Source organism: Melanostigma gelatinosum (assembly GCF_949748355.1).
Source record: "Melanostigma gelatinosum genome assembly, chromosome: 20".
Lineage (NCBI taxonomy): Eukaryota > Metazoa > Chordata > Actinopteri > Perciformes > Zoarcidae > Melanostigma > Melanostigma gelatinosum.
In genome coordinates this window covers 13,292,752-13,314,684 of record NC_136653.1, presented here as the reverse complement: position 1 = coordinate 13,314,684, position 21,933 = coordinate 13,292,752, and the positions used below count along the sequence as shown (strand labels likewise).

Sequence of the window (21,933 nt, the reverse complement as noted above, 5' to 3'; positions counted from 1 at the left end):
CATTAAAGCACAACGATTGCTTTCCTTTGTCTTCAGCTAATGGTTTCCCCGATGACATGGAAACAGCATGCCGTTAAAGCATTTGGAGCTAAAATAGTGTGTAATTGCAGTTAATACAGCATGATTTGCATTTTTTTTCAGTCGTTAAAATATTCTTGGAAAAATGAATACTGTGTTTAATTCATTGTGGATGTTGGAGTGTGTTAGAACGATGGAAGTAGTGAAAAGCCCACGTGTAGCAGCTTTATCTTCCTGCTGAGAAGGTATTCCAGTCATTGTTTGTCTTTCACCCACAGTATACTTTCCTATCTCAGGGAAACTTCAATCTTTCAGTACCTAAAGGAGACAGCCAAATCTCTCAGACCCGCTTCCATTTCAGTTCAAAGCAGTATACGGGCTTGGAATACATCATGATAATGACCAGTAACTGACTGATTTAAGGGGATACGGAGTCCGTGCGCCAGTTTTTTAGTTGTGCCTAGTCAGTAAGTAAGTTGTGAAACAACTTGTGTAGCGTTTAATCCATGCACCACATGTCTGTGAATGCATTTCTGTGGTTTCAAAACTATTTCAGATTGATTTTTCAGCAGGAAGAGATGCTGCGATGAAGAGATAGGCCCCAAACTGACCCACATGTTCTTCTTTTTCATAGTTAATCCCAGATTTTTGCAGAAGAAGAGATCATTCACCGAACCTCTTTATCTCATGACGTCACACTTACAGAGACTTTCTTGTCTCTGTGTGATCTGGCATTCAGTTTTCAAACATGAGTTGCAGTGTTGTGGCTGAAGAATACTGAGATGATTTAAACCCAATGAGTACAGCAGTGTAAATGTGTGACGTATTGTCTCCAGGTTGCAGGGCGACAGTCTATCAGACAGCAGATCTGAAGAGGAGCACAGGTCTCACATATCTGAACAAGCTGTACCTGACATCTCATGTGAGTTGCACAACACAGTTCAAATCCAAAGTAGTTATTTAAAAAAAAAAAAAAAAAAAATGTTGTGGTCTCACGCTCTGCACTGTCCTTTCTGTTTTGTTGTCTGGAGCAGCTCCATTGCCCGGGGTGGACACAGCGGCGGGACGGTTGCAGGAATGCGAGGCCTTGTCTCAAGTGTCGGGCTCTGTAAGTGTCCTCCCTACATCCATCACCAAACAATTAAGATCACTTTACAGCCATCAATTACCACGTCACTCTCTCCTGCTCCGCTTCTATTGTGCGAGAGCGAGCGGAAAAAAACCCACCTCAAGCCTCTCGTTAATAGGACAAAACGGATCCATCTTTATGCGGGCATTTCAGCTCACACCGCAGTTGATAGCGCCTGAATAAGTGATAGAAATCTCCCTATATCACTTTGCTTCCCTCTCAGGGCAATTGTGTGGCGTCTGAAAGGAATAAATGAAAAGAATATCTGGTGACACGACGACAATTGAGGCTGATTTTAGAGGTTTTATACAATAGGCCTAAATATTTATGGGTTACAGGAGTACACACAGTTTTGTTCAATAGCAGGCTTGCGTGATAACTTCACTTGCTTCAGGGAAGAAATCTATAGAGGCCTAATGTGGTACACGCCAGACTCAGACACAGGCAGACTCTCACATGCTGTTAATAAAGCGGTCACCTAAGACGCCGGCACCTTTTTGTATAATTACCTCTCCAAAAAAGCCGATACCTTTTTAAATTTTTTTATAATTGCCCAATCTAAGTGTTAGACAAGGCTTTTTTTACGGCATGTTTTAAAGAAAGAAGTTTGGAGCCGGGGTATTACTCCGTGTGTGGAGCAGATGCAGAGAGGCTCCAGACTAACTGGGAGCAGACTTCTAGAGACCGAAGAACCTGTTGACTCAAAGCCCGCAGTCAAGCGTCTGATGGATGAGGCCAAATACGACAAGCCACTATCCACACAACAGAGAAACCGTGCACTTTATGACACCAAATTGCCGTTCTTCTGCACATTTTCTCAAATGAAAAGGAAAGGCATGACCAGATAATAGACAGTGTCAATTGTATCACCGCGTCACGTCAAGCTCAGTGATTTCGGCTGATTAATTTAGCTTCCCGCTACATGTGACGTCCTCTTTACCACTGGCCTTCACATCCACATTCAGCCACTATTTTAGCGGCAGCTTCGTCCAAGGGACCGAACACTACATCTCCGTAGGTTAAGCTCTGTCTGGCACGCTTAAGAATAGGGTACTAATGTATCCCATATGGAAACTGCAAGTGCTAGCATCTCCTCTCATCTCCTGTAGCTAATGTGGCTGTTTTGTGTTTAATTGCTTATGTTTGGCTGTCTTTGAAAGGCACATGTAATTTGAAATAGCTTGTTCGTTTAACTGGCCCTTCAGGGGCTTGTGGGCCACAATCACTAAACAGTATGGAAAAAAAAAGGTGTGCTTTTATGAGCTTATTTGGAAAAAAAACACAATGGTTGAAGTCATACAGTTTGAGGTATAACTAGACCTGATGTGGTGTTTTCTTTTCTTTTTGGAATCAACTTATTTAATGCATCCCTGCAGTACCTGTTTAGGTACATGTGTCCCTCTGTATTGGTAGACAAGTGTCCAATTGTATCTTCACATGTTGCCCTGGTTATTCATTTTAAAGAAAAACTGCATGTAACTTTCTCTAGGATTGAATTTTTGAAGTTGAATTATTGGAACACTTCATCATGATTGGCTGTCGTTAAATGACGTACGCCTTGCATTGGACATAGCCCTGGTTTACTGGCAGTAAAAAGGTTGGTGATGTTGGAAAGTAAACACTGTTAATGGTTATCATTATTAGTCCGACCGGCCCCCTGCCTCTGCCTGCTCCTTTAGGTGATAATTGCCTCATAAAGACAAATACTTTCCTAAAGCAATCGCCGGAGCAAATTCCCCAAGCACTCCCTCTATAGCTTCCTTTGTAAGTGTTGAGTGAAATGTTTTAATCAAATTTAGCTCCTGTAGAGTTGTATGGGTGTTACCGTCATAAACTCTGCTCAGGGAAACTGTTCATTTGTATGGTAGACATAAGATAATTAGTGTGACGCGATGCCATGTGTGTGATACAAGGCAGAACCATTGTGATGGTTTGTTTTTGTTTCCACCGGAATATTGGCAGAGTTTCAGCCGATACATTGTATGGCTTTTTGTGTTTGGCACCAGTCTCCTCTCTGCACCTCCACAGTCACGCATGCATGGTTATCATCTGTGCACATCCCTGTGATGTTAGAGCATAGCTCTAGTGCAGTTTTATTCCTATAAAGGTGTGTTTAGGATTTCCAGTTCTTCCTTATTCGTGTTTTTTCTCCATTTGTCAAATGCTATGTCCTAAGTTATTGTTAGAACACAGCAAGTGAGCCGTGTGAGTTCTGCTTTCTTTTCAGTATAAAATTGCCTTTATTTCTTTATTTATTACTGTAAGACATTTAAGATTGTGTTGGAATTCTAATCATCTACAATTGCAACAGTTTTATCATTTAATTTCAACTTCAAATAAACGAAACCTAAAGCTTGCGTTCCAGAGGCCAAGCATTGTTCACTTATATTTGGGATTTTCTAATACTTTATTTTCTAGGTTTTGCCAAATACAGCGACTAGTTAGAAGGCGTTTGGTTGGCAACAGACTGTTTGTTAAGATGACTGTTGATGCAGTCTCAAACTGTGAGCTACATAGCTTATGCTAATGTAGTTCAAGATTATAATTCAAATCTAGCTGCTATTATACACTCAAACTTTCAATATGAGTTCCTGCAAAGCATCCGGTTATTTGCCCTAACACCATCTGCACTCGATCTGGCCTGACACTTATTTTCCTTTGGCTGTTCTTCTACGACTGAAGGATAGACGGTACGTCACATAACCCGTCTTTGTAGCGCTTGAATGAAAGGCTAACTGTGTTATTGTCAATATCCTGTTTGCTTTTGGCTGTGCTAGCTCAGTGATTGGCCAATGAGCCTGGGAGCAGTCATCCAGAATTCCTTAAAGTGCAGTTTCATGTATAGGTCTCATTCTGTTTCAATCATCTTCATTGCTAGAGGAAGTGCTTTAGTATTGGGTGAGTCATGCTACCAAAAGTTAAAGCTCACCTGTTTGTCTTTATTTTGTTGAGTTGTGTGCTCGTGTGTGTGTGTGTGTGTGTGTGTGTATTGGGCCCGATATAATACTCTGCCTGACCACAGCAAGAGAGTCCATCAATTGTGCCGTGCAAAGCCAGCAGTATCGGCTCAAACCATGCTTGAGGTCTGTGACTGCATGCACACAATCCCAAAAAACAGCTCTTGTTGTGCGGAGGCGGAGGGCAATGTTGAACCAAACCCCAGATTGTGGTGATTATTACTGCTGACCACACACGTATAGCTGCACACATGCAGGCTATGAAATATTTAACTCCAGACTTCCATCCTCTTTCTTTCCGTCTTGTTTTGCGCTCAACATGGAATCAATTTTGCTCGAAACAAGATCCTTGTTTGTCAGCGGGCAGAAGCATCACCAGAGGCCTTTTCCCTTTTCTCTTTTAGCTCTTTTTTTAGTTTTGTCATACTGCGAGGGACATTGTACAACGTTTTGGCTTTTTGCGCCACTGACATTAATAAGTCATTGCTGCTCTTCATTTTGGAGATGAAAAGGCATTCCTTCTCAGCTCTTTGTCTGTGTAGATTAAAGCACTCACTCTAGGCATCCAAACAAAGGAAGAAAAAAAAAGCGACTCATTTGCGCTCATGTGATACGTTGCTGCTGATAAGGACAATAGCTGCTTTAAAGTATGATGAAGGGAAATCGCTTTTCGTCACGTCATTGTGTCTCGTTGCCGTGTAATCAACTCCATGTTAGCCTTGTTTGTTGGGTCTATCCACGTACTGTAGAGCCTTTGCTGATTTCTGCATCTTTTTTTAATATGCACCACTATACGGTACTCTGAACACGTTGACGTCCTCCAGGTGACTTTGTAAATATGTATGCCTTCACCAAACTTGAGGGAACAACAGTCATGTTTTGACGGTAATGTCGGTTTATTTACTGATGTAATCTCGAGAGGTGAATTGCTTGCAGACTCTGTATATCCTGTTGTGTTTGCTCTGCCATGGGACTGTACAGTACCACCAGCCTTAGCCTCCGGTCTGCAGGCTCCAGGATACATGGTCCTGATTACAGTAAAGTCTTTCCTGTAGTGGACAGAGGCGCTTCAGGGCTGGAGAAATGCAAATGTTGAACTGTGGACATTGCTGATAAGAGTATATCTCCACATGTCAACTGGTCTCCTGAAGACTGGGCTTTCTTAAGAGACCAAAATTAAGCGTTTGCCCTGTGGGCTGTTTAATGAAACCATATTGAAACCTGAACTGTTACACATTATAATGTAACGACCTGCAGTATAACGATTATAAACTTGGGGAAACTTAAACTGGACAACTGTTGGTGGGCTTGTTTAGACCCAGAGACCCAGAGAGAGAAGGACAAGATGATGTCATGCTGTTGGATTTGGGGGGGGGATACCACCAAAGAGAAAGAAATAAAGCTGGGGAGGGGATTCAGTTGTAATGCTCAACCCCCCTTGCTTCTTTGTGAGGGCTGTAATTAAGGATCGGCTTGTGGTGTTGTGGTTCTGCTGCCACAGAACGCCTCATGTATCTGACAGGCATAAAGATCAATGCCACGGACCCTGAGAATCATGTTCTGTCATTTATCAGAGGACAGCAACTGCTCTTGTTGTCGCCCTACTTCCTCTCCGGAAAACAGACTTTTAAAGTCCACTTTGAATCATGAAAATCATAAAATGAGTAGCCTGCTGTATCCCAGGTTTGTCTTTAAATGGTGTTGGAAGACTGTGTGTTCTGTGTATCCCCAAGAGCCTTGCTCTGTGTCAGCACTTTGTCAAGTCAACTCTGTCTCTCATAAAGTGCTTAGCACATCGAATGACGCAAGTGCTGGCACCGGGCCGTAACATAACTTTGTTATATCTGGTATAAACCAAGCTGAACAGGAGGTGGAATTATGGCTGACAGATTTTATGTCTCACCTGTGCTTGAAGCGCATGTGCACTCGGTCCACTGGCTTAACAGCTCATCCGGCCACTTGTGTCCCATCAAGGACTTGGCAACTCATACACTTGGCCAGAAAGGCCAAAGCAGCCCCGATAGGTGATCCAATCTGGCTTTCTTTCAATTTATTTTCTTTCATATGCTTTGGAATATGATCATCTTGTGTTTTTTTGTGTAATAGTTATATCATGCGCTGTTAGGAACCATCCAAAATGGCTGATTTATCGTTCCTTAACTGCTGGTGCAAGATTTTCTGCTGGCAGGCTCTTTTCCAACCGACTAGTGCGCAAACAAGCTCCTATAGATTTACTGATAGTTTTATAAAAATGACCCAAACCACTACTGACGGTCTAGCGACCCGCATTCGCGAGACAGAGCACACTGCACGCTCTCTACGCTTTCATCTACACTTGCTGTGGTTTCTTATGTTTTTCTAAAGCCCATGAAATAATAATTGCCCTTTTTTTTTTTCCCCCAAGCAGATATGGCTCAGATATTTCCAGCAATAGCTGAAAATTATATAAAGAGTTAATTGAAGGGTCTTTCTTCTAATGTGACTTTCTCTCTTTTCTGTTCTCCTCGCTAACTAGCGTCAGGCTGTCTGGGAGGCTGATCCGAAGCCTGTGAGAGGTGGGAGCTCTGTCGGGCAGACGGGCCTGCTACTGGGCAACTCCCTCTTTTCTAAAGAGCTGGAGAACATGGGCAAACAGCTCGCTGGTAGGCTCTTCTGTGGGGTGTGCATGTGTTTGTGTGCTGCTCCTTTATGCCTATAAGTGTGTCTGTGTATTTATCAGTGGCTTTAATGATGAACAGTATGGGAAAAGTCACATCAAATACTTTCTTTTGGAATACATAGTTTACACTGTGCAAACTTTTACACACACACACACACACACAAGATTTGACATGGCAGGAATTTACCTCCAGCTTTGACAGGTATAATCAACAACTCCAGCTCCGCTGAGTCATTTGGACGCGATCGAAAGCTTAACTGTGCCGGAGACTGATCAGACACAATGGAATTTGCGTGGGATTTTGGGAATCATTCTTCCTAATTCAGATCAAGGCTCATCTTTGACATATGTGACGTCTGGGTGACTCAGAGACTGCTTTTGTTGTCATGATGATTTAAGTGTGTATCCACTTTTGAATCAGATGAAAGCCCGGAGTGGAGGCCATCGGGAGCGTCGCCATTAACCGTCATGTGTCGCCCACTTGTTTGTTTATGCATGTCCTCCCACTCTGTTTGACAGCGTCACTGTGTGGAAAGACTGCGTACGCGCCTTCACATACCAGACTTATTCGAAGCATATTGTTCCTACTTAGTGAAGCTTATTACTGTCATCCAACAGCGGTAGCAGCTGCTCTCGTCTTCTCAGCTCATCCGCGCATCGCCGCTGAGTACGACGGAACAAAACAGCACGCTGGTGCTTAGGGGGCACTAAAAGAGGACAATTTGTGTTAACAGCAGACTCGGCTTTGCTCCAGAGGTCCTCAGATGGCATTCATTTCTAGTTGTTCTACACTGAGTTAGTGAATATTCAGGTCGAGGGCTCCCACCGGGCAGTTCAGTGAAGCTGTTCAACAAAGCTAATTCAGCTCTTTCAAGCCTTTATTAGCTGCTAATACTTTCCACGTTTGGAGCCAGACCCTCACTTTTCATCTTATATTGTCGCCCCAATTATGTGGCTGTTTGGTCACTCCTTGTCTGCCGTTCGGGATATGGAGAAGCTCATGTGCACTCAGTTGTGATTCTTTTCCGAATATCCAAATGAAATACTGCTCATAAAATTTGTTATTGAGTTTAATTTGATAGCAGTTTCATCTCGGGACGGGATTATTTTACCGCTTTTTCCATTTTAACGAAAATGCCAAACTGCTCAATGTGCTGAAGAAAGACTTTTGATCAGAAGTTAGAAAAGTTTCCTCATCCAGAAATAAGTGATTCAAGTACAAGTAAAGAAGGCTAAGAATTATCTATCAGAGGACAATGATTCGTATTTAATTCATCCTGGCAGGCAGTGTAGTGTATTGTTTTAAGCCTGCAGATGAATTACAGACAAGCGACATGTCATTAGCACTTTAGTTTATTTTCTGAGGAGAGACCTGATCAAGTGTGCATGACTTCTGAATGGTTGAATAGCGTGCTACGGCCCTGTATGCTTGAACAAAGACTTTAATCGATTAAATCTGGTTCTATTTCTTCTTGTCTCTTTCTCTCTCTGTCTCATTTTCTCCCCATCTTGCATTTTCTGTCTTTATTGCTGAATCAAAATCAAAGGTTTATACCACATGGAGTTTGATGCTCCTTATTTGATCTCTAGGAGCCGTCATATTACATCAGTGTCTGTGAGATGGCTTGTAGTATCTCTGACTTAAACACTGGACAGAATTTCAAAATAAAACTGCTCGTAATAAGCTACTCACTAATGCCAGGAAGTCAGGGGGAAATAACTGGTTTACAATAAAATCACGAGTGGAGCAACCATTTCCGAAAGGGGGAAGAATTTCACAACAAAAACATGTGGTGTTTACGATTATACCGGTAAATAACTTGAGATAAAAATATAAATTTTATGGGAACAGGTTACTCATGAACATATCCTGTTTACGTTATAACGATAACAGTCGTGGAAGACTTGGTGTGGGTGGTTAAGGGCTTGAACTGGGAATTCGTCATATGTGGAACTTCCGTTTACACCAATTTTTATTCTGTTTATATATCAGCCAAATAACAAAGCTTCTCTATGCTTTGTAATGTTACATACTGCAGCTCATGTCATGCCCTGAACACCCCACAAAGTTAATTATCTTCCAGCTTTCAATCAGAGGGAGGTCAAGAAAGGTCAAGTTTGTAACCTGTATCTTTAGTTTTCCTTCTAACATTTAGATAAGTAACATGTGTCGAATGCAAGAGGGTTAAAGCAACACAGACACACTGTACACGTGCAGAGTATTGAGCACATGGGCAAGGCACTAAGCAATGTGTGCTCTGCATTGCATCTCAATATGAGGGTTGACTTCCATACAATCAGAGCTGGTTAAACACAGAAACGGAAATCTAAGTATGCATGTCAGAGAATCAAATGTTTTTTTTATCCCAAAAAGATTGTGTACATAACAGTCTGGAATAGATTGCAAACCTGCAAAACTGAGTAATGTCTCAAAGTGGAATTTAGAGTGTTGCAGAAGTTTTTGACTTCGCATTAATGTTTGTCAGTGAATCAGATCACACGCTTCACATTTTTGCGTGGGAAATGTTGTTTGTATAGGACAAAAGCACCATTTGCTCAAAAACAAGGAAGTCGAGGTTTGCAAAAAAATCCTTTTGATATTTATTTATTTAAGTCACATAGAAAAAACAAGCTCCGTATGATTCATTCCTGAAATTATCCTTCTCGAATGATAACTCCCAGACTGGTTTGTTGAATCCTGATTGCCAAGATTTTGAACAAACGCATAAAACACGGAAAGAATGACCCAGAGGTTGATCGCAGAAGTTGGCAGAATCACCTCTTTCATAAACAGGCATGTTTTTGAGACTACCAGTGAGGCAAACAAATGAGTTTTTGTCAGGAAGAAAGTTGTTGTTTTTTTGCGACAGGCTATGCTTCCTGGATATCAACTTGGAACCTTTTCTAACAGAGGAAGCTGGATTCACCACAATTTACAGGGCCTATAAATATTTTCATCATTGCCCAGAAGAAGGATTAAACCAAGCAGTCTCGCCCACTTTAATGCTCAGTAAAGTTTGTGAATCATCAGTCTTGTAGGACACATACTAACCTCATAGCACAGCCTGTGAATGTGTCACAATAATAAACCTGACTTTATCGTTAAATCTCTTGATTTAGCAGACTTTTTCTGGGGTTTGTGTCACAGTCGTCGTATACATACTGTTGAAACATTGTCATTGTGTGGGAAAAGAAGAAGATTTAACTCATTCTGTCTGTAACTCTATCTGTTCACTCTAAATTAAATGTGAAATCTGGATGTTGACTTTTCTCCCCCTTTTTCCCTCCAGAGGTTGAGAAGGACCTGGCCAAGCTGGCACAAGTAGGGAAGATGACCACTCGGAGCGCCAATAATCCGCACAGTAGTCTGCTCCACACCCCTCTGCGCCACAGAACACTACCCGACACACTTCCTCTCACCAGCCTGCTCTCTAGACCCCAGTCTCCAGCAGGCATCCTCTCAGGCAAGCCCTGCGGTGTGGGCCTCCCTCTGCTCAGCCCCAAGCCCACCTCCCTGGTCATGGGTCGGACTCAATCTCCCAGCAACCCTGGGAGCAGGACTCAAACCCCCAGAACGCCTAGCAGGCCCCTGACCCCGAATAGTTTACTGACACACTCCACCTTCAACCCTGGATCTCATAAAGGGGTGACGTTCAGGAGATCGCGGAGCCGCCCTGTGACACCCACATGTCAGCCCCCGCGTCCCCGAGCGCTGCTCACCCCTCCTGGACTAAGCACTACAGACAGCCTCGGTGCCAGCCTCCGGGCCTATCTGTCTGAGGTAAGACCGGAGACTGGGATGTATCCCTTTATCATATCATATATGCAATATTGCATGATAAGGTGTCATAATACAGTAAAATAATCAATGAGGAGGAGACAGAGTTGAATTGTGGCAGCACTGTCTCCACAAGGTCAATTCATTCCAACACAGGGGGCTCTATCACACTTAGACAACAGAAACCCCCCAAAAATGTAAAAATTATCAGAATTTTTTAAAAAAGTGGTTCATTTAGTGAGTGTCCGTCATTTTTAATGTGCTGACTGGTTTTCTTACCAAGAGTTATGCCCACATGAGAAGATTAATACCATTCCGATATCTGTCTGTCCGTTAAATACGGCCGATTACAACAGCCAGAAGATGGTTAGCTTAGCTTATTTTAGCCTAAAGACTCAAAGGTAACAAAATCAGCCAAGCAGCACCTCTAAAGCTCACACATTAACACATTATTTGTTTTTGTTTTCATCTGTAAAAAGAAACAAAGCGTTAAAATGACAATTTGTGGTTTCATAGCTGGTTATGTCCTCCTCACAGTAGCAACAAGCCCCCAGTAAATGACTGTACCTTGACAAAAAACAGTCCAGCACATAACCCCCCATAAAACCACTATTTGTCATTTTTTCCACTGGGGTTTTTGTGTGTATATATATATATATATATATATATATATATATATATACATATACATATACATATACATATATATATATATATATATATATTTTAACTTTTGGACAGAGCCAGGCTAGCTGTTTCCCCCCTGATTAGACTTTATGCTAAGCTAACTGTCTACTGGCTGTAGCTTCATATTTAGATGTAGAGTGGTATTGATCTTCTCGTCAGCATCAGCGCACTTCACAAAATCTCAATCTATTCCTTAAACACAGTATCTTCCATGGCCGTGGTGTGGCATCAAACGCTACATATTATATTTGAGCTATTTCCCTCGCAATGAAATCGATCAAGTGCACACATAGTGTATAAAACATGAAGTCAAATTGTCATAAACTTTGGGTCCTGGACTTGAAAATCACTGAAACTTGATTGTCATTTTTTTGTGTGATGAGACTTGTGTTTGCTGAGTGTCAAATAGGCTCAATAGTCCGAGTAAAGCTGCTGTGGAACATGAGAGCCTTTACACGGAAAGATCATGACGAAGTGCACCAGAACACACAATATCACACATGTGCGTACTCCCACAAACACACACGCACACGCTTCATGTGGGGTTTACTGGCGAGTCATGGAGGTCCATATAGTAGTATGTAATTTCATTGTGGAAAAATGAATCTGGCATAAAAGGAGAACTTTCAATGAGAGCTTTCTTTCTTATATTCCTTTCATGATTAACTTAACAGTGGCGCTGTTAAATACAAGACCTATTTGAAGGCTTTATTAATGGTGGGCAGGAATTCTTCAGTCCCCTCAGTATACTCTTTGACAGTTATGCTAGTTGACACCCAGTGAGATTATCCAAAACACTCGTGCACCCAGTCTGCTTTTATTGAAGCCACCTGGTCCCATGTAGATGGACGAGAGGAGGCCTATTTAGAGAGTTAGGGAACCTTTTTAAATACTGACGTGCAGAAAAGATGTGCTTGTGATCTTTTCTGACCACTTATGTCGTCATTTAAAGGATTAGCGTTCCATCATTTTAGCACAGAAAAGTATTTTATTGGTAGCATGGGGCAATTTATAGATTAAAGTTTTTTCCTAGGACTCAGTATGAGTTAACAGAGTCTTCCATCATTTCGATTCCGCTCTATTTTTCCATTTCAGGATGAGTTTTACCAGCAGTTACAGGCCATCCGACAGCCATGGCATATTCCCAGTGACACAGAGAGTGACGTCCTGGAGCCACCTGAACAGGATAAGAGTGAGTGACCTCCCTTTTTCTTTATCAACTCCTCATTCAGGTTCCCTTTACCAGAGAGTTTGCTGGGATGTTTCTCAACGCTCTCAGTTGAATCCACAGTTCACAAATTTGACAAATTGCCCCTCTAATGTTTTTACCTTCTCAAAGTAAATACGTGAGGCACATTTCGTTACTATAATGTCCTTTTACCACAATGCGTAGCTAATCCGTTAAACTGGCTCTAGATCTATTAAAAAGTGAAGATTAATGTGTTCCGTGTAACATTTTGCGATGGAGCACAAGAGCTGACAAATGAAATTTTTCCATATTTCACAGTTGGGTGAAATCCTGGTTTCATAGGGGGAAACGTCATATAAACTGTCCTTTCCTGGCATCGTGTAAGAGATATATCTCTATCACGATCCAGTTGATAGACATGAATAGTTCTTTAAGGTCATAAATCCAGTCATAGTAGTGGTCTGGCTGGGCCACAGTGCAGCATTTTACTCTGGCTTTGAACAGGACAGAATTAGATCAGACCTCCTTGAATGTTCTGGTGCATAAATCACCTGAATGTATGTGGCAGTATGGTCTGATTGTCAGAGGCTTGTGGGTCTCAATTCACTGAGGTCCACTAAGAAAATGTCAAATGTATGCTCTCTTAACATTGGTTAACATATGGTTCAACTTCTCTGATTTGTGTGTTTTTTTCTCTTGTTATATATATTTATTGTCTAAATGTTTTTCAATGTTTTTTAATCTATTGCACTGTATTCACTTTATATGTTTATGTTGGACTAGAGAGAAACGTCTTTTCAACTCCCCTGTATGTTCAGTACATTGTGGAATTGACAATAAAGCAAACTTTGAACTTTGAACTTTTGATTCTCTTATCAGAATTCATACTGTAGCTGGAATAAAACTAACTTATGTAAACATTACATATTTCTGCCGAACTGTAGTTTTAAGACGAAGACGTTGGACAGAACAAACCTGTTATTATGAGATATGGTCTGCAAAAGTTGATATTATTTCCTAGGGATGGCAAACCTGGAAAGCTTGGAAGTGGAAAGATGGTCCACGATGCTAAAGGTTCATCTTCTGGGGAACATGAATGTGCTCAGTGAACGTAATGGCAATCTAGCCATACTGTACATTACAGGTGGTACAGGTAGCCTGGTAAATGGTCACAAAGTAAGCAAAAACATAATGGCTAAACCTCTTGGGACAATGAAAGTTCACACTTAATTCTATGGGAATCCAGTCAATAGTCTGAGATATCTTTTGGACCAGTGTATTTCTCAAGGGGAACATTATGCCCCTATCACCCACATTTCATGCTACTGGCATTGCTTTATTTAGATCCCACCACCACTGAGTCAAAGTCAAAAATTTCAGAAATGTTCTCAAATTGACTGACCTGTTTTCTCAGCAAACAAAACATCAGCACCAGCTATTCAAACTGAAAATCGAGTGTGTGTGTTGGACTCAAAAAGACAACTTTCATTGACGTTATTACACAAGAATTCCCGTCACACAAAAGATCAAGCAGGCAAATGGTTGTCACATGGAAATAGAACCCCTTTGACAAGTTCCTCCAGAGGGTCGTTGTTTTGCCAAATGTGTATCTTACAAAATAGATGGATAATTGTTCCTAATAGGCCCTGGGGGCCCTGCCCTAAGCCTTGGCACTGGTAATGGCATGTTGAGAAAGGACATGAGCCACACATTGAATTAGAGGCGGCTCAGACACAGGGAGAGAGAGACGGACAGGAAAAAACTAAAGAGACACAACAGCCACAAGACGTGACAAAGCACTTTCTGGCGTGAGAGTGGGCCCAGAGGAGTGTTGGCTGAAATCCGCTTTCTATTTGTGTGCGTGGATGTGAAAGTGTGTGTATTCAACATGTGAGTGATTGTATTAGTCAAGGTAAGATATTCATCTTGTTTTGGGAGTGCGATTTTGCCCCCGTAATCAGATGTTTCAGTTTTCTCAGGGGTAATTTTGATCTATGAAATTATACTGTTGAATTGCATCCTGGCAACCGAACACTCAAATTAGAATCCACCAACAGAGGAAAAATCTGAGAAATCTACTTCGCTGAGTTTTCAAATCAAAATGACTTAATTTCTTCTGGCAGGAAGGTGAAAAAGATGCCAAGAGTGTGAACATGTTTGTCCATAAAGTGGTTTGCTCTGGCTGTTTCAGTCTGTCCATGTACCTGTACTGTATGAGTAGGGCTCACTTCATTAGCGCATGACTTCCCACTATCACAGCAGATGTGTGTGTGAGCTGGCGCCAAGTGTATGGTAAGAGCTGAATAATGGGGGAGAAATCCAGAGCTATTTCCTGTTATTCTATAAACTTCCACAGTGGTACAACCACACATACCACAATGGAGATGAAAGAAGTCTGTTTTCACACTCCTGACCCCATTGTCCTTTATAGCTGTGCATGAGCACATTAGTCAGCTCAACATAGACATTCCCTGAACAGTGGAAGTAGCTGTACCAGTATGTCACATGATACACCTGTCAAGATTCAATATTTACAGTGTTTAAAGATAGTTTGTCTTACTAATCCACTGATAATCACTTATTGCAGAAGCATAAGTGACGTTGCAGCCGGCGTGCATGTCGACCATTTGAGCATATTCACCAGTCACAGTGCTGAAAATAAGAAAAGAGAAATGTTATGCTACAAAAATGATTCATATTTAATGGAAAGATAAAGTAGTTGTATTGCTTTGGTCATATAACTCTTACCAGACGGGTAAGAGACGTATTTCCCCAAATATGGAATTATTCACCTCATAGTCACCTCATGCTACCTTCACCTTACATGACACATTTTCTGTGTTTATTTTTTCACAGGTGGCGCACGCGATGCCAATAAGAGATCTGTGTTTTCAGGTGAGAATTTGAACAGTTCGAGGCTTTACAGCCTGAAGCCCAGAGAAACAGACTCACCTCAGAATGTGCTGTATCATTTGAGTCACCAGAAAACCAATTTTTGCTATTGTAAGCAACTGCCTTGAGTTTGGAGAGCCTCAATGTCTGTCAATGACCTCATTTGTAGAGCCACAACATAACTACCAATGGGTGACTTGCTGTCGAAGCCTCCACCTTCATTTATTACAGTCGCAGGCTAAACGGAGGGCACGGTGGCTCCGCGCTGCGATTGGTGGAGGCCGACCATGTGCGGAGACACAGGAATGCTGTTGCCCAGTTCCATTAAGTCACTTGGGTTCTGAGTTTACACGCTGCAGACAGCGTCAACTCTCAGCCTCAACATTTGGGAGAAGGAGAAAGTCTGTCTAGTTTGAGGTTGTCTGCGGTTCTCCTTCTTGTGGCTCCGGAGGTGCCCACAGTTCCCCACGAGTCAGTGTGCCAGTCTGGAGGGAGATCTGAGAGCAGACTGCTGCTGCTTGGCTATCAGAGAGGATTGCCACAGCAACCAAACTCAAAGCTGGCTGTTGAAGTCACTCTGATCACCGCTCTCCCAGAACTTATTGTGAAATATGGTCGTTGGAACCTTCCACTGGGCAGCACCCAGGCCTCATTTTCCACATCATGTTTGTCTGTGACATGTTCAAATATTAAACGTCTGTTTCATAGTAATTGCCCGAGTTATTTTTCTTATTAGCGGTTAAATGTGTCTGATTTTAGTTTCTAGGAGACTGATGTTTTTGTCTTTCTTTTTTCACAGGCCTATAGTGACGAAGACCAGAGGCATTGATCCAATCAAACCATTATGCAAACCGCTGGACAATTTCAATATGTATGCAGAGAAAACTATTTTTATAACTCAAATGAATGGGGGGGGGGGGAAAAAGATTGTATACTTTTTTCACAGATATTTCATAGACATTATAATGTAACTGTACGATAAAATGTCAAAACATTACTTCAGAGTATGGAACATTTATTTTTGTTTGCTTTAGAGCATGCTATTGCACTTCCATGTGGAGTCCAGAAACAGATGCATTTTGTTGTTGACAGATTCTTATTCTAGGCCTCGTGCATTTTCACATTGTGAAGGCAGCACACGTTAAGAAAGCGTTTATTGATATGCACTGTTAAAAGATGTAGTGTGGTTTTTTCCAATAGCAAATACCCAAGTTGTGGAAAGAACGCAAGGAATGCTGTTATATTAATTAAAAAGATTTGGTTCACATGTCCCCGTTCTTTTGACTCTATTCTTATGTGTTTCTTTTTACAGACATATGATTGAATTGTCACATGCAAATGCTGAAAGAGAAGTTCAATGCAAAATTTCCCATTTAAAAAAACACACTGAAGTCATAGTTTAAATGACTAAAGATGTCATAACACAGGCTCTGTTTCAAACAGATACATGATCCATCTGACTCTGTGTCTCTGACACGTACTGTGGTGCTGACAGAGACACAGAAATCCGTTCTGGCTTGTGACTACACTGCTTCTGTGTGTTTGCCTGGGCACGTGTTCGTTAAACTGTGGTCGTCTGAATGTTACACAGGCGACGTCGGCTTCCAGAGACACACACATCATGGACACACCCTCCGGCCCGACACAGTCTGATCCCTCCATTCGAAACCCCCACTGAGGTCTGACTACTTGACTCTCTCAGCTCCATTTCAATGAAGGTGATTTCTGTAAAAAAAAGATGTGTGAAAAGACGAATCCTGCACTTAATCCTGCAAACAGGGCATGTTGATTGAAGTACACCATGTACTCATTAGAAAGGGATGCGGTTTTGAAAGATCTGTGGAAGAATTTGAGGACATGGCTTAACAGAGTCACAGTGGTGCCTTGATATAATCTTGATATCACAATATGTTCCTGCCAGGAAAAGGCACATGTATTGCATTGCACATTGCAATTTTCACATTTCACATTCCCTTTTTTGTGGCGGTAGGAGTGCGATTGCCATCAGTTCTTATGTCTCCGCCAGTCGTGATGAGTTCTGCAATATGGCGAGACGGTTCATGAAGATGAAGACTTAATATGACTGCCACAGATGTCTTTGTATGACATCAAAGACCCCCCCCCCCCCCCCCCTCTGTGTAGCTTTGAATACTCAATATGTCAGAACGTATAAAGATGAAATGGTGGGAACATTACTGATACCTCCTCTCGCCACATCTTTCATAGTCTCATCAGATCATAGCCATATGACTTCTTAATGATGAGTCTGAAGATGAAGATTAATTCCATGCTGCTCATATATAATCTTTATCAGACACATATGTCATGCTGACAATCACGAGGGATCAAATGTCATAAGGTTAATGCGGCCTCTCTGGAGTCTGAAGTATGAAACCTCCGATATCTTCTTAAGGTATGTTGACTGTACTCTATACACCAGGACCATTCAAAGCAACTGCAAGGGCCACCCAGGAACAGCAGCAGACATCACTGTACTTACAGGGAGATCCGGACTACCATCAATGGTCAGCAGACTGACCCAGGTCTTGATTTACAACTGAACAGACTGGGATTTATCCTGATCTATGGTGGAAGAGAGGTATGCTTTGAAGGCATATACAGTTGGTATCGTTCCCTGCTTGAAATGGAAAACCCAACTTGTCCAGACATTTTTCTTTTGTCCATACATTTCTCTGACTGTGATCTTAAGAGAAAATCAACAATCCGGATTTGGTTTTCTGTGTTCTGTTCTCACAAAGCTAATGAAATCAGCCTCCACTGGTCTTTGGCTTTTAACTTTTTTAAAGTCTGTCATCAACATGAAAGCTGAACTGTTCTCTGTGCTGCTATTTGAAGCCAAGATATAAGTCTTGCTCCACAAACAGCACATGTCTGACATGTTACTGTTTACAGAGCCGATTCGGACACTTGAGCTGTTCTGCACCACTGGAACGGTGGGTGTACTTTTACTCCAATCTTAAGCCTGTATTTTGATAACCCCATAGAATTGAGGAGTTGATGATTAACAAGAAACATCAAAGAAAAGAAAAAAAACATTGGCTGTTGAATTCAGATCTCTATAGAATGCCGAATGATTGAAGACTAACATTGGGTGCCAGTGAGCATTAAACTTAAGAGGATATGTAGCCACCCTATCAAAGCTTCTTGGGGTTTGTTGTTGTTGATTACTAACAAATAATCATTCACAATATCTTACTATGTTGTGAAATTGAGCCCAAATGTGTGTTTTAGAACAAACTATTAAAACTAACCATAGAGAAAATGGCTAGAATTTCTGAATTCTGTCTCGTAAACCAAACCTGTCAGCAGGAAATATCCTTGCTTGTAAAATATGCCCAAAAAAACTACACAGAAATATAACCACCTTCTTCTTCTTCTTCTTCTTCTTCTTCTTCTTCTTCTTCTTCTTCTTCTTCTTCTTCTTCTTCTTCTTCACGTTCTTCTTCTTCTTCACGTTCTTCTTCGTATCTCCACCGTGACACCATTGAGATTTTATTCGGGGGGGGGGGGGGGGGGGGAATAGCATACATTTTGTAGCTGCATGCTAGTTTTAGTTTTAGCTTTGACAACATTTCATGAAACAATCCCACAAGATTAGGATTTAAGTTTGAGGAACACATCGTAAATACTTGCTGTGGATACTACAGCCGTCAGAGGCCGTCAAGACATCTGGAGCTCGGTAGAGTACAAAGTGCTGAGGGCTCCAGCAGTTGGAGGATCGGTGTATACTATTGCCCCGATGAACGACCCTCACAAGGTAAAACATGTCCATCGTTCACGAATAAAAAGTAAATTGGCTTGTGTGATCAACCGTCTTAGTGAGCCAACCCAAGAGACGGAACCCCCTCCCATAGATGAGTCATCGCTGGATGGTGAATGGTTCGTGTTGGTTCCTGGACGTACAACCGCACCTGTCGATTGCCAACCAAATCTGTATGCTCATGCCTCAAATCAGCCAGAGGCAATGGTGCCACCTTCTTCAAGCCGGCACCAGGCAAATCAACTACCAGGTACAGTCGCGGATCTCAATGGGGAGGCATCCACGAGAAGGACCACACAAACTAATGCTGGGAGGCATCCTAACCTCCATCACCTACCTCAGACAGCTGGGAGTAGGTCAATGGGGGCTACGAACTCTCAGGTACCTGTGCCTAGCGTTTCCGCCATATTCAGGCCGTGGCAGTAGGTCCCAATCGCCGGGACGCCGATTTAAAAACTAGGGGGTAGATTGTAGTGGGGAACGTTCCTCAGAGAAGGAAGTGTGTTGTGAACGCCCCCCAATTAGTGCCAGCATTTATAAGGTACCTGTGGTCCTGGCCTCACTCCTTCTTGGCCCCTGTTCTGGTGGTGAGTGTCACACATTAAATCCGTTTTGTTTTGAGTTGAGCCTGTTTAAACCTCAGGCAGCAGAATGAAAACAATCTCTGACCATCCTCACCAACACTGTAAACCAGAAGATATCCATCACTGTTGTGTGGATAGTTCAGGCTGTTTGGTTTGGCAGCACTTGTGGTGTGTTGAAGGACCTGCCTGTATTAAACAAGTGTTACGTTTGTTTCTATCTGAATAGTTTTCCTAAGATTTTCAGCTGTTTGCTGTGGCAGTTTATTGGCCTTCTCTGTTACTACTGCACATGGCATATATAGTCGCACAGACATCCGTTTATTTAATGCCTTTTCAAGGTGTCAATCTGAATTTTTATGATGAATGACTTGGAAATGGCTCATCCCCCTTTCGGTGTGTTGTGTTTGAAAGGAAAAGATCACTACTGGGATTAGCAGATGATCGTTTGATCCTCTGGAACATCATGCATTTAATGTTGTTCCAAAGAGTTGTTCAGCAAATCCTGATGGATTACAGAGGGGATGAATGGACAGACATCTTTTTGTGATCTCTGGCTGATGCTTTCTTGTCAAAGTCACAGAATGCTCGGGAGCCTCGAGAGGTTCAACTGTGAGACCTCGGTGTGTGTGAACGGTAGTCTGAGCTGTCTTGTCTGTATCTCCCCTTTTCTTTCTCTCAGACTAATTTATGGTTACCCTCCCTGACCATGATGTGGTCAGTGTTCCAGACGCCTGGGGATCTTTTCAAAGACTGGGCTGTATGTGTGTTACACATCGGCAGGCCCTGTGGTGGGTGAGGCTTAGACCTGGGTCAGATGACTCATCCAAACTCAGCGCTTGCCTCTGGTGCCAGTGACTCTTTGTGCTCATATTAGTCGTATTATTGTTTCAATTGCGAGGATCCAACACTTGGATGTAGTTTTACAGTCCGAGCTGATGGTTTTACTGTTCCGCGGTCCCTCTGGATCCCCGCTCTTTTATGTTTCATTTACATATAAAGTTGCAGTGAATTTATTGAGTCTGCACATGGCTTTTTACTCAAGCTTTGATTCATGATACATGCAGCTGTATTCTAATTGACTGCCAGCCAATACTTTTGTCTCCTTTTTTCCAATTTGTGAAAGGCTTCTGCCAGAGGCTGCTAATGGATGGTGGGGTACGATGTATCTGTGGAGCCTTAATCCTTCGACTCACCTTCTGTCGATGCACCTTCATTTACTCTGTGGAGCAAATATCTATAACTTTTGTCTTTGTGCCAAATACGAAGTAGAAAACATTCATAGCTGGTTTTCTTTTGTGATACTTTTCTCAACCCAGATGCTGAAGAGGACATGTGTGATTCACCATGACCAATCAGATGCACTTCAACATCAGTCCTCACACCAGATGCTAATTAGATCCACATTCCAGTAAAAAGCATGTCATGTCTTCCTTTGTTGAGGAGAGGAGAATAAATATTTGTGTGATGTTAGATGGAGAGATTTCAGAGATGAAATGATAATAAACTGTCGGGTCTAGCTTGCCAGATTACAAAAAGTGATGTAGATTCTATCAGGGCCTTGTGTTTAATGAGGATTTGCTGATCATGTTGAACACGTGATTATTTCTGCCCTCAGTAAACTCATACTACCACCATTAATAAAAAAAACACAGCTCATTGTCGATGCAGAGACATTCATTTCAAAGTCATCTTTAAAGCTTTTATTGATTTAAAGAGTTTAAAAGTTAGGTCCTTTCCTTCGCTTATGGTTATGAATTATTTAGCAATCATAATGACCAGTTTCAGATAACCCGTTGCTCTTCACCTCCTAATGCACAAACTGGGAGAAGCAGCAGAAATAATATGAAATCGTTTGATTTGGCAACAGAGGCTCTTTTGTTAGTGTTCGTGTTACTTCATCGGGGCTCCGAGGGACAGCATGCAGGAAAAGGGTGGAGTAGGACTGCGTGATGACTCTTGTTCCTGGCCGGGTCGGGAGGGGAAGACGTGCAGGATCGTCTTTGTTCAATAACCTCAAATTGATCTCTCTGACCACAGGAGACCGGAGAATGTCTGTCCTGTGGCCAGGAGAACGTTTGACGGCTTTAAGCTGCTTCACACCTGCTGCTTCTTTTCATTTTCTCTCTCGTGTCTCGTGTCCCTTCGTTAAGTAGTGTATGAGTGGCCTTTTGTTGCTTCTCTTTCTGCACATACTTCAGTCAGCTGATGATGGTTTAAGGGCCGCTGGCTTGTACGTCGTGGCAGGGGGGGGGGGAATGG

General features: G+C 42.1%; 1 protein-coding gene across 1 annotated transcript in view; it reads left to right on the top strand.

Annotated features, from left to right (window-relative positions):
* The window catches only part of cUnh8orf34 (chromosome Un C8orf34 homolog), a gene marked incomplete at both ends in the record, with an annotated part of 46,816 nt that extends 31,006 nt beyond the window's left edge, over positions 1-15,810 (top strand). The window contains 7 exons of the mRNA XM_079291829.1: positions 855-940; positions 1,053-1,126; positions 6,620-6,746; positions 10,054-10,544; positions 12,324-12,420; positions 15,274-15,312; positions 15,761-15,810. Coding sequence (XP_079147955.1) covers positions 855-940; positions 1,053-1,126; positions 6,620-6,746; positions 10,054-10,544; positions 12,324-12,420; positions 15,274-15,312; positions 15,761-15,810 — 964 coding nt within the window. The remainder of the gene's footprint in view (positions 1-854; positions 941-1,052; positions 1,127-6,619; positions 6,747-10,053; positions 10,545-12,323; positions 12,421-15,273; positions 15,313-15,760) is intronic.
* Positions 15,811-21,933: the final 6,123 nt, after the last annotated feature.